The sequence below is a fragment of the Paroedura picta genome, chromosome 2 (assembly GCF_049243985.1).
Source record: "Paroedura picta isolate Pp20150507F chromosome 2, Ppicta_v3.0, whole genome shotgun sequence".
NCBI classification, from domain to species: Eukaryota; Metazoa; Chordata; class Lepidosauria; order Squamata; family Gekkonidae; genus Paroedura; species Paroedura picta.
The window spans coordinates 94,448,459-94,461,580 of NC_135370.1; the positions used below are offsets into that span (position 1 = coordinate 94,448,459).

A 13,122-nucleotide genomic window follows, 5' to 3' on the forward strand; every position below is an offset into this window, starting at 1 on the left:
AGGGGTGGAGAGCGGCAAGGGTAAGCAGAGCTGTTGGAGCGTTCGGCCGGGTGGGGTGGGTGTTTGTAGCGGGGTAGTGCACGGCGGAAGGGACCAGGGGCAGCATGGGGCAGCGGCTGCAATCGGCCTAGGGAGTGTCCGGGCAGGGCGAGGGAAGGGTGGGTGGGGGGATTGGCAACGCATGCGGTTGGAAGGCTGGGGGTAAGCGCAAGGGAGTGGGGTGGTGGGGGAGGGCTGGGGGGGTTGGGGTGGGGAAGGTTACCGGGAGTGTCGTGGCGGTGCGGGGCAGCGTGGGGCGAAGTGGTGGCGTGGCAGTGGCCGGCAGGCGGCCATCGTCGGTGGTGGCGGCCATAGTGGGAGGGTCTGCGGCGTCGGCGTTGGTTTGTCGGTTGGGGGCTCTGAAGGGAAGGGCGATGCTTCACTGGTGGGAAAGGAGCAGGGCCGCCGCGTCTTCAACGCAGCGGCCCTGCTCCTTTCCCGGCAGCGAAGCATCTGGGCGAGCAGTCCAGGGCCGGCGAAGTAGCCAATTGGCCCCCGAGTGGCACTCAGAGGGGCCCAATCAGGAGCCACTTCGCGGCTCCTGATTGGTCCCCTCCGAGTTTTATCCCAGACTGGTCCCGTCCTATCTCCTCCCCAGGAGCCCTTACTGTATTATTTAGTCCGCGGGGCCCTGCGCCGCGGGACGTTTTAAGATGTTTAAAATGTTCATTTTGTGAATATTTCCCACAAGAGTAATGTCTTCAGAATCAGACTGTAACAACTGAAGCTGGCCTTTTCTTTGTTACAGTCAACTTCAGTTTACTATACTATCAAAAATAAAAGCTCAATAAGCTAATTGCTGGGTAGTATGACGCAAAACAGTTTCCAAGGCAACATCCCTAGTTCTGAATTGCTTGCCCTAGCATTTCCTCATCTGATTGCACTCCCACTAACAGTCTGACAGTATAGTTACCTGAATCATGTTTCACTCAAAAGTAATTACAAAATTTAAACTCGCAATTATTTAAATACTTATTAAAATACTTTATCAATGCCTTGGTTATTCATATTATTTTCTTATTATGGTTAAATAGAATGAATACAATTTATTTGAAAAGCATATGATAATGTAACAATATGAGAGAACAAGATTTTTTTTGAGACAGAGAAAAAATATTTTAAATATTTCTGAAAAATAAATGGTCAAAAACACTGATCATAATTCCCTATCTAAATAATTCTATAGAATACCATAGTATTCATAATATGCAGAACACAAGAGAGGTGTAGAATGTGATGTGATTTCCATCATCAAACATAATGATTTCAAAAATGCAAGTGGCACCATAGCCAATAGGAATTGCAATGCCTATACAATATGCCTTTCTTCACATAAAAGGCATACTGTCTGTCATCAACTGTGCACATGATTTCAAAAACTGATATGCAATGCAGAATTTTCATTAATATTAGTAATACTTTTAACTTGAGGTTTACTCTCTGTTTTAAGTTAACATTTGTTCATGTTTTGCAAACCAAAAATGATCAATGTAGGTGCCTAAATGTGAGCAAGAATGTTTGTATGCTTTTTAATGTTTTACGATTTTATTTTATATAGTAAACTATTTTAAGGAGCCTTTTATTTTATCGAATATATATATAATAAAAATATTTATATTGTTGTTATTTTGTAGATGCCTATGGCCATATATAAATGAATCAATTACCACTCACTACAAAATACCAGCAAGAGTAAAATACTGTGAGCTATTAAATCATGAACTTTTAAGGAGCCTTATTTTATTTAGTTTTTATATTTATATACTGCCCTCCCCTGAGGTTCAGGATGGTTTAAATGGAACTGGAGAAAAACAGTACACATAACATGATAAATTGAACAATAACAATACAGTCATAATAGTAGAACAATCTAATAATGGAACAAACATGGTAAGAATATCCATTTAACTGTAACATACTGACACACTGTTAGATGGACATATCAGTGGTGGTTTTCATGGGAGGGGGCTCAGGGGCCAATGGAAGGTGATTGAATTCAGGTCAATCTCAACCAAATACCTGGCGGCTCCTTTTTTCAGGCCCTGTGGAACTGTTTAAGCTCTGCTTGGGCTCTGATCTCCTCTGGGAGATTGTTCCACTAGGTGGGGTCCAGAATGGAAAAAGCTCTGGCCCTGGTTGAGGTCAAGCAAGCTTCCTTGGGGGCAGGGATCACCAGGAAGCTGGTAGTATCAGAATGTAAGGCTCTTTGAGGGGTATAGGCAGATAGGTGATCCCTTAGGTACACTGGGCCTATACTACAGATGGCTTTAAAGGTGATTACCAGAACCTTAAGCCTGATCCCGCATTCAAATGGAAGCCAGAGCAGTTGTTGAGGGATGGGCCGAATGTGGGACCTCCATGGTGTTGCTGTGAGGACCTTGGCTGCAGCGTTTTGGACCAGTTGCAGTTTCCGGATCAAAGATAAACGCCAGCCGATATACAGTGGATTACAGAAGTCTAGTTTATAGGTGACCATCACATGGATCACTGTGGTTAGGTGTTCTAGGACCAAGTAGGGAGCTAGTAGTTTGCCTTGGCGAAGGTGGTAGAATGCAAGCCATGCTACTTGGGTGACCTGAGCCTCCATAGACAGGGAGGCATCTAAAACTACACCCAGGTTCCTGGCAGAGTGAGCCACTGATAGCTATACTCCATCCAGGTTAGGTAGGCACATTTCCTCACTTGGGCCCTTCCTGCTCAGCGTCAGGACCTCCATCTTTGAAGGCTTGTGCTTCAAATGACTCTGCTTGAGCCATCTTGTTACTACTTCCAGGCAGCTGGCTGATGCCGCTTAGGGATAATCAGGGCGGCTGTCCATCAGGAGGAAGAGATGAGCGTCATCAGCATATTGTTGACAACCCAGCCTGAACCTCCACACCAGTTGAGTGAGAGGGCAGAAAGATATAGAATAGGATTGGAGAGAGAATTGCTCCCTGAGGGTCTCCACATGCAAGCTGGTGACAGCTTGAGGAGCTGTCTCTTATTGTTAAGCTCTGTCCGCGATCCCAGAGAAAGATCAGCCACTGAAGGGCGGTCCCTCTGATCCCGGCATTGTCAAGGCGGTGAGCTAAAAGCTCATGGTTGACTGTGTCAAACGCTGCTGTGAGGTCTAACAGTATGAGCAGTACTGATCTGCCCTAATCTAACTGGCAATGGGGGTCATCCGTCAGGGCAATTAGTGCTGTCTCTACCCCATGACCAGGCCAGAAACCTGACTGAGATGCATCTAGGACTGAAGCTTCTACCAAAAACAGTTGGACCACGACAGCCCTCTCAAGCATCTTCCCCAGAAACGGTAGGTGCAAGATAGGACAATAGTTGATAGGCTGTCGCAGGCCCAAATGTATTTTAGGAGCGGGCAAACTACAGCCTCTTTTAGTCTTTCCGGGAATTCTCCTGCTGAGAGGAAGAGGTTTATTATTTCCTGGAGGGAGGCCACTATCCTTGTATCAGATGTTTTTAGTAGCTATGATGTATATGGATCTAAAGGGCATGTGGTTGGCTTTGCTGCTTTTTGCATCTTGCCCACTTCAGTCAGCGTGAGTTGTCTGAAGTTACTCAATGTACTCTCCAACTAGAGGCCAAGGGGCCTCTAGTTCGCTTTCTGTGTCTAAGGTTGGGGGGAGGTCGTGGAGGAATGTAAAGATTTTGTCTGCAAAATGACTTGCAAATGCCTCACAGCTGATGTCCAATTGGTTATTATTTTAGCACCCTTCATCCAGGAAAGTAAAAGATCGAACTATCCTAAATAATTGCACTGGGTGTGAGTTAGCAGACACAATTTCATTCGAGTAAAATATGTGTTTTACCGACTTTACTGCCATCTCATAGGCTCTTAACGGCATTCTATATGATGTTCCTGAGGCTTCATCACAAGCCTCGCTCCAAACTCGCTCTCAGTACCTGTTTCTTCTCATGAAACTCCATGGTATACTATGGGGCCTGCTTGAGACAGGGGCAGAGAGATGATGGGAAGCTATTTCATTGATGGCAGCCATAATTCTGTCATGCCAGTTGCTGACCAAATTATTTAGAGACGTGCTGGGAGGCATTGGGTCCCACAGAGCATTCAGGAATCCAATTGTCTGAAATCTGCTCAACACCCAACTGCGGTGGAGGTGGCCACCCTAGCAAAGCCTTCAGGGCATAGTGATCGGACGATGGTACGGCCTTAGCTGAGATCTTAGCTGAGACCACGTTCAACCCTGTGCCGAAAATGAGATCCAGGGTGTGGCCTGCTTGATAGGTAAGACAAACAACAAATTACGAAAGCCCTAGCTTCGCCATGACTGACACTAGATCCAGCCCATTTCTAGAGGGTGGCAATTTGGCATAGACGTTTGATTTCCTAGAATCAGATTTCCCAGAATCAGAAGTCTAGGTAACTATGACATCTAGGCCGCTACCTCCTTTAGCAGGGCTGGCAGGGAGTCTAGAGTTGTATTGGACATGTGGTACACCAGCCAGACAGCCACACACTCGGTTGAGTCCCACCTGAGGCCTACACATTCAATTCCTGGAATTGATAGCGCAGGGAGAGCCCTGAAGGAGAAATCCTCTCGGATTAGGATTGCCACCCCTCCTCCCTGCCTTGCAGCCCGAGACTGGTGGAGGACAGAGAACTCAGCAGGGGCTATTTATTTAAGGGCGACAGTCTCACCCTTTCTGACCCAGGTCTCCGTCATGAAAGCCAGGTCTATGTTGTTATTTGCAAAGAAATCATGCAGAGTGTGGATCTTATTCTTCAATGACCTAACATTGCACAGCATCAGTGTCAGAGGTGGGTTGACCATCTTTGCTTTCACCCTAGTGTCCTGAGGGACGGGATGGAGGTTTGAAGGGGTCAAAGTATGTCTGTATCTCAGGTCCCACCGTCTCCCATCACTTTCTCTGCCTCTTCCCCTCAGAATCGGGATCACTGATCCCCTTGGCTCATCCATTGTTACCACCCCATCCATTGTGATTGATGTATGTAAGGTGTCCATGTATGATGGTTGTTGGTAGTTTTGAGATTTTATTACTCTGTTTTCATAAGGGTCTCAGTAGGTGCTATTTTTTGTTTATTTAGGGCTCTTCTGTGCCCTGGTTCTTGCTTGGGTGTTGATTGGTTTCTGGTTTGTTTTGATGGTTTTAGTGTTTTTTGGAGGGGTGGCCCCGATCGCTAGTAAGCATCTCAAGGCTGCTCAGTCTGGATATTTGTTAGGTGTAGGATGCACCTGTTATGTGACGTTTTGTGTCTGGAGTAGTGGCCCTGATCACCAGCTTGGCCTCTCAGGGAGTGCCCAGTCCAGTTGTTTGGTTGTGTGTTTTTGTGTTTTGATTGTATTTTGAACCTACATTGAGTGTGGGTGTAGGGTGTCTCTAGGGTTGCTTGGGGTATTTTTGGCTTCATTTGTGGGCTCACTTTGATCTAGGTAGGAACAATCAGTTTGGTAAGATTAGGGTGGGCAAGTCAGGAAGAATTAATCAGAATGGAGTCAAATAAATTAATTGGCAAGAGCAGTGTAATTTAGTTAGGGGAAATAATTTTTGGAGTGATTAGTTTGATCAGTAATTTATTTGTATGAGTTAATTCAGGGTAATCAATTTGTCTTAGGTGGAGGTCTCGGTTTGAGGTAATTTAGGTGATTAATTTGAATTAATTGTAAAGTTTATCCTTACAACAACTGTATGGTGAGTTAGACAATACACTTTTATTGATACAGTCATGGACCATATCATAATCAAGATGAACAAGTTAAAATTTGATTAACAATTGAGAATGACCCCATTCCACTTCTAAATAAATTCCAGACAAATGTTAAATTAATTCAGACAAAATTGGCCTAAAGAAATTGTCATGCACAGAGAATTAAAAATGTCCAACAACAGATACAAAATACCCAGTGCGACTTAACTATAAAATTTAGATCATAATTATGTAAAATATATCATTGGCTACTGCTCAGCTTGTTTAAAAGGCATTTCCAGTTGCAAGTCACTATCACTATGTAGCAATACTTTGACACCACATGTTAGTCTGTATTACACCTTTTGTCCAGTAAGTATTTCAACAATAAATCCTCTGCATACTTCAGGGAACTTTCTAGAGCAGTGGTCCCCAACCCCCGGTCCGTGGACCGGTACCGGTCCGTGGATCAGTCGGTACCGGGCCGCGGCTCCTCTTCATCCTCCTTCCCGGCTGCTGCCTTGGGGGCTGCCCTGCCACTCTGCCACTGGCTCACCCTTGGTGTTCTCCAGCGGCCGCCATGGCTGGGGCTTCCCCGCGGTGTGGGACCGCATAGCTGCTGCTGGCAGCACCCCCTAGTAGGCGGCAGGAAGTCAGGGGTGCCAGCGGGAAAGCAAGCAGAGCAGGGGCTCAGGTGGTGGTGACAACATCTCTTGACAAAAGACAACCCCCCCCCCCGGGCCTCAGTAAAATTGTCAAGCATCGACCAGTCCCCGGTGATAAAAAAGTTGGGGACCACTGTTCTAGAGGATTAAAGCACGTAATGAGAGGCATAATTAATCATTTTCTCTCATCCTCATATAAAGCACAGTATAATATGAGAAATTGTCTCTACTGCATCGTCAGAACAGAGACAGTGTCTCAGATGAATAAGGGTTCGAGAAAATCTGCTGGGAAGTACCGGAGAAGGAAGGGTGTCAAATCTTGCCCTTGAGAACGCCCATCTATGATTCAGATTTAGAATATTAGCAAAGTATGTCACTGTAGCCATACCCGACCCAAATTTCAAGTTCTTATAAAAAGGAGGTAAAACAGCATACTCCTTTTGTACTTGTCCAGTATGATGTCCAGTAATCATTAAAATACCAAACTTTTCACTTTATTTTTCCTTCTAACAGCTGTTCCAGATCTAGCACTAATGATCTTAATTTATCTACAACTCAGGGAGCACTGTGGGTAAGGAGCAGCAAACATAATGGGGATTAAACTGGATGGTGTTAGATGAACTCTTATCCAGTAATAGACAAGCTTCCATGACAGACTGGTAATGAGAACCTTTGTTGCCACACTTCACTGTGTCTCCCTCCAAAAGATGCCACTGGACTCTTATTTTACAGTTTACATTAACTGATACAAGAAGGGTCTTGATAACATTGTCTACAGTGCATTCCATACTATTAAGAGACCTACAATATAAGTTACAGAAATTGTTACTAATAAATGCACTTGAATTTCAATATAATTTGTTCTATCTTTACAGAGCTGCAGCATTTGAACTTTTTAAATTAATACTTCTCTGCTGTGAAACAAATGTAATACTCAGAATTTCTAATCCATTCTAAATAAAAGGAGTGTTTCCTATATTAGTATAATTATGAGCAATGGAAGTTCTAGAGAATTTCCTTATATATCCCAAAAAATTACAGATACATTACACTATTTTCATCTATTTAAAACCAGGGTAAAGATGTCATCAAATTTATTTATTTTACAACTTAAGTCAGAAGGTTCAGTATATAACAATTGATATCCAAGAAGCGACTAACCTGAACATGTGCAAGTTCACTCAAAAATAATTCATAATCAATTCAATGGAATCCCAAGTATGTATACATAGGATTACTGTCTTAGGATTACTGCACATGTTCAGGATAAAGTAAAAAGGAATTTTCAAGGTTGAATAAGAGAGTCAAATCTTGATAGATTATTTTGACCAATTATTTTAAAGAATCCATTTTCCCAAATTCACCCGGTTACTATCAAGAAGCTTTCCAAGTATATGTTTCAATTAGTTGTAACTCCATTGAATCCAAAACAATCATTTTGCTGATAACATTTTTCTAAATGATCAAGATGAAGACAAGATAAATCATTGACTTCAATCAATTTAGTAATAATCTTTCCAAGTACTGCTGACAAAGAGAGCTTGACTCGTGGCTTTTCCCCTTTTTTTTTTTAGGGGGGGCAGTTCTGGCCGTACACTGCTTTGATTTATCCCCTGATTTCCACATATACCTTTGTGTCTTTAGTTTTTACTTTGAGGTTTTTGGTTCCCCGTTACCTGCCCCTAATTCATTTAAGACCACGTTTACCCAGATGTTTTTCTGAGACAGTTTTGAGTCAACCTTTGGCTTTTTCCTTGTGCATAATATTTCTGTCAGTTTTTGTTTGTCCCATCCACTTTACAAGATAAGGGACTCCTTACCTTTTTTGATCTTTAAGATACTAAACTTCAAACTATCACTGGAGCATTGTAACAATAGGCTAACAAGTTTTCTGAATTCTCCATTGCAGAGATACAAGGGAAAAAAGTCTACTTCCATGAGGGAAACATCTAGACTTTTTCATATAAATGAAAGCTGTGAATTCAGAGAATTTCACATGTATATTGTTGCAATGCTCCAATGATATATCAATACATCAATAGTTTTGTGCCACTGACATCATCATCACTCTTCCCTGAAAACCCTCATTACTGAAGGAACATGTAGAAGAAAATAAACTGACTCCAAAACTGTGCATATTGCTATTCCAAAAGATATGAAACAAACAAACAAAAAATCCTTCTTAAAAATTAAAGATATTAGCCCTTTGCTGTGAACAATATGTGAATGGCTGCCTGACAAACTAGTTAATATTCTGATTAACTGTTCCTTTATCATGATTATAGTGCAGGTTTTCCTGCTGGTTTTTATTGAGCAACTCAGCTATAAAAATGCTCTGAGAAGAATCCATGAACAACCAGCCTTCTGTTATTAGCTAACAGCTGCTTACAATATTCACACAACTTCTCTTCCCCCACCCCCATCTACTAGAATTACTAATATAACAGAATGCAGCATGCTTCAAAAAAGGGGCAATCTACTGTGCATTCTATGTGGATATTATCAGTTCAGCTTCTGGAAATACACTGAATGATAAGATTAAAACTTCCAACAGCCCCTATGTAACTCAAAGTCCACATGCACAAACTAAAATTGGATTCTTCCACTACTTTTAAATTATTTGTGTTATGTAAATGGGAACTCTAATATTAATGTACTGTTATTACTACAAAGTTAATATTTGATTGATATTTTATATTTCTGATAGATTCATCTCTGTGGTTCCAGGATGCTGTTATTATATAAACTAGATATTAAGCTCACTGTAGTCAAAATACAGCAGGCGCTAGGAAGGTGGGTGGGTGGAGGGGTAGAAGGAAGGGAGAAATAGAGCCAGAGAGAAAGATAGAAAGGAAGAAAGGGAGAAAGAGAGAACGAGATGAAGGAAGAGTGAGAGAAAAAGAGTAAGGAAGGAACAAAGGAGGTAGGAAGGAAGGGAGGACCAAGGGAACAGCGGGAGAAAGGAAGGCAGGAAGGGAGGGGGTGCGAGGGGGAAGGCTCAGGAGGAGGAGGGAGCAGTAGCGATGGGTGGGTGGGTGTGGGTGGGCAAGCGGCAGCGTGTCGGGGGGGTGGAAAATGTGGGTGGGGGAAGGAGTCAGCCACCCCCACCTGCTCGGCGCACCGGTGACCCATCTGCGAGTACCTACCCCGCTGTGGGCTGCACGCATCGTCCAGTTTGGCTGGCGTGCTTCCGGGCGCAGCCAGTGACACTGGGGTGGGGAGGGGGAGGGGGCGAGGGCAGGGTGGGCGGCGGTATGATGGTGGGTGCGACGACCTAGGCGCTTGTGGCGGCCTAGGGGTTCGGGGTCGCGTTCTCCTCACGGTGCGGCCTTGGCCGCAGTCGGACGGGACGGCCTGCAAAGCGATAGAAGCGGATCGAGGAAAGCAGGCGAGGTGCGGGGGGGATGGGGGGGATAAGCCGGGACAGGGCAGCGGAGCTGAGTATGGATGGGTGGGGATTGGAAGAGCGGGCGGGGGTTCGACCATGCGTGGCGAGCAAGTGGTGGCGGAGGTGAGCGGGGATGGGGAGGACGTGGGAGACAGGCAGGTGGCGGAGAAGGCATGGCGGGCAAGCAGCAGCGGAGGAAAGCGGAGATGGGTGGTAGCTTTGAAGAGCGCGGAGGGTGGATAAGGTGTGCCGGTGCAGGATCGGCGGAGGGCAGCGGGAATGGGGGAGCATCTGGGGAGGGTGCGCAGGAGAGAAGGCGGGGCGGGAAAGCAGCGGCGGAGGGGGGTAGGGCAGCGGCGGGGGGAGAGTGTGTCAGGGAGGGGTGGCAAGGAGTTGGGGGGAGGCGAGGGGTGGCTTTGTAGGCATGCAGCAGCTGCGGCACTCCCTGGGCCGTATGGGAGGGTAGGACGGGCGGCTGGCTACCTGCCTCAGCGGCTGGCCAGCTCGAAATGGCTGGCAGCAGTCGAAGGCAGGCTACGTCGGGAGGTGGGCGGTTCAGGAGGCGGGCTGACCAGCGGAGGGCCCAATTGGCTGGCGCGAATTGGTCAGTTCTACTGGTCAGTTCGGGGGCAGGAGGCGAATCGTCTCCCTTCCCCATCCCGGACCGACTCCTCCCAGGGAGCCCTTACTCTTTTATTTTTACCAGGGAGTGGTTAAAGATATAGCCTGCATTTAGAAAACACAAATGTATACACCTGCTGTATTCAGAGAAGATCCCCAATAACTGTATGAATAAAAAACATATATAGATATGAGCATTTGCTGGCTAGATACAAACTCCCACAAAATTGTAGAATGCATCTAATACCACACCAGGCGCAGTCCCATGCAGTGTTTTTCAGAGTTGCTTGAAGCTCTAGAGGGGTACATGCAAGAGCATCACTTGTTGGGGAGTTTTTGTGACCCTGGTGGAGGAAGTCTTACCTGCTCTTTGGAAATGCAAGGCAAAGATGGTCTCCTGGAGATTTTGCAGCTGCCATAGGAGCTGGAGTAAGTCTCGCCCAAAGACACGCAGCTGGATCTCCTCCTGGGTCGAATCACAGGTATTCTCTCCTCTGCGTTGCCGGGCAGTCTCCGGTGACAATGGTGGGGACGTCGCAGCGGCCTCCGGCCCGAAGAGTCACACGGGCAGAAGATGCCCCGCTCTGCGCCCAGCAACGCCAGCAGGCAGCCTGTCAGCCCGACCAAACCCGAGAGCAGCGGCCGAAGGGCCGGGGGCAGAGCACCCAGGCTCGTGAGCGACACCAGCCACACGAGGCTGGAGAAGACCAAGACCAGGAGGCTCCGGCGCAGTTTAAGGCTGCGCTGCAACAGAGTGAGCGCCGCCACGGCGCCCAGCGCGCCCAGCAGCCGCCCCGCCACCATCTGAAGTTCGGCCGGCAGCGGAGCCTGGGAGGCGCCCTCGTCTTCCACTCGCCCCCGGCGGGGCAGCAGCGGCAGCCACTGCAGCGCCACCCAGTCCCCCGAGTAGCAGCACAGCGGCAGCGCCAGGAGCCACCAGAGGCCGTCGGGCTCGTCCCGGGCCAGGTAGCAGGTGAGGAAGAAGAAGGCGCAGGCGAGGCTGAAGAGCGGGCTGAGGCTGCGCCACAGCCCCGCCACCACCACCAGCAGCAGCCCCGCCGCCTCCCCCGCCTGCCCCGGGCTCTTCCCCCAGCGGAGCCACCAGAGCAGCGCGACGGCAGCCGCGGCGCCCAGGGCGAGCAGCGCCCGCCGGAAAGCCGCCGGCAGAAGCCAGACGAGACCCCGCGGGGGGCTCCGAGGCAGAGGGGTCGCGCAGCCCTTCACGTAACCGTTCCGCCGGCTGCCGTCCGGAGGAGGCGGGCAGGCAAGTTTGCTGGGCCCCTGGGGAAGGGTGGCGGCAACTTCTTTCCCCTCCTCCATGGTGGTCGCGCGGAGCCAGCGAGTGAGCGAGGGGAGCCGCTCACCGCCTCCTCCTCCTCCTCGTCGTCGTCGTCCTCCCGCCCGCCTTCCTCATCTGACTCGAAGAAACACGGGCTCTCGGCCACTCGGAGCGGAGCGGGCTCCAACGCCGGCGCTCCAGGGGCGACGGAGGCGAAGAGTCCGGTCTCGGAGCATGGTGGGTAAAGGGGGGGGGGGGAGGGAGAAAGGTAAAAGTATCTCCTCCTGTCTCTGTTGTCCCCGGAGCGGACTCGCTCTCGCCTCCTACAGCGCAGCGCCTGCAACGGTCTTTCCCGCGCTCGCGACGGCCCCGAACCGGGGCGGGCGAGGGCGACCGCAATGACGGCTGAGATTGTATTTACTTTTTGCCTGGCTACGCGCGTCACGCAGCATGCAGGCAAGGGCCGACGGTCATTTCAGCCCGGTTGGATTCCAACGCTCGCCTGGCAGTGGAGGGAAAGGAGTGTGTGCGCGCGTGTGTGATTTCTAGAGCAGGGGCCCCATGTCACTGGGACAGGGCATGATGAGAAAGGCGGACCGATCCCCCGGTTTGCCAGGCTGTTCTGTGTCACTGTGAGGAGCCTTTCTCCAATCCCTGGTGCATCTGTCTGGCCAGAACAAGGCTCAGCTGCTTCCCTCTCTACAAGTCATGTAGGGCTGGTGAATACCCTGGGTCTTTTACCCACTCAAATTGGTGTCTAGAAACATTAAAAAAGAAATCACCTATTCCATTTAATTCAGTCACCTATTCAGTCTAATTCCGGTGCACAGTCCCTGAGAAGCATCTGGCAGGATTGAAGTTTGTCGCAGGGAGCTGCAAATCTACAAGCAGCAACTTGCCATAGAATTCTTCTTCAGAACCTCCAGCTAATTGCCACAGGAGACCATGCAAAAACTCCGACAGCTCTTGGATTCTGTGACCTGACTCGCTCTCTCGCTGGCTCCGCACGACCACCATGAAAGAGGAGAAAGAAGTTGCTGCCACCCCTGCCCTTCCCCAGGGTGAGGAAAAATAGGAAGCTACCCAAAACAGATTACAAATGTTTATATTACATGTAAATGTTAGCTAGTTACTAAAGAAGCAGAATGAGTGAGAATAGGATCGCTTAACATTGGATATAATTTGTACTGTGCTGTGGAAGTGCATGACTTTGGATCACAAGATTATTTTGAGGATAAAATGGAAAAGAGACTAATGAAAGCAGCATTGATTCCCCATTTTAGATAAAGGAAAGATACATATAAATGAAGTAAGTAAAGTAATTAGCTGAAGATGAAGAACGGGAAATAAAAGGCAGGTTGGTGGGTGGGTGTGAGGGTGAGGGCTAAGAGGAAGCAGAAATGAAAATGTTAGGATACTGGGCTTCCAGGAGGATAGAAAGAGGTAATAGTGTTCCCAGGGA

At 47.8% G+C, this 13,122-nt stretch overlaps 1 protein-coding gene across 2 annotated transcripts in view; it reads right to left on the bottom strand.

Annotated features, from left to right (window-relative positions):
* The window catches only part of PDE3B (phosphodiesterase 3B), a 76,391-nt gene extending 64,247 nt beyond the window's left edge, over positions 1-12,144 (bottom strand). The window contains exon 1 of one of the 2 annotated variants that reach the window (XM_077321696.1): positions 10,745-12,144. In XM_077321696.1, the coding sequence (XP_077177811.1) occupies positions 10,745-11,701 (957 nt within the window). In that variant the 5' untranslated portion in view covers positions 11,702-12,144. The remainder of the gene's footprint in view (positions 1-10,744) is intronic. The other variant, XM_077321695.1, reaches the window with a different exon arrangement.
* Positions 12,145-13,122: the final 978 nt, after the last annotated feature.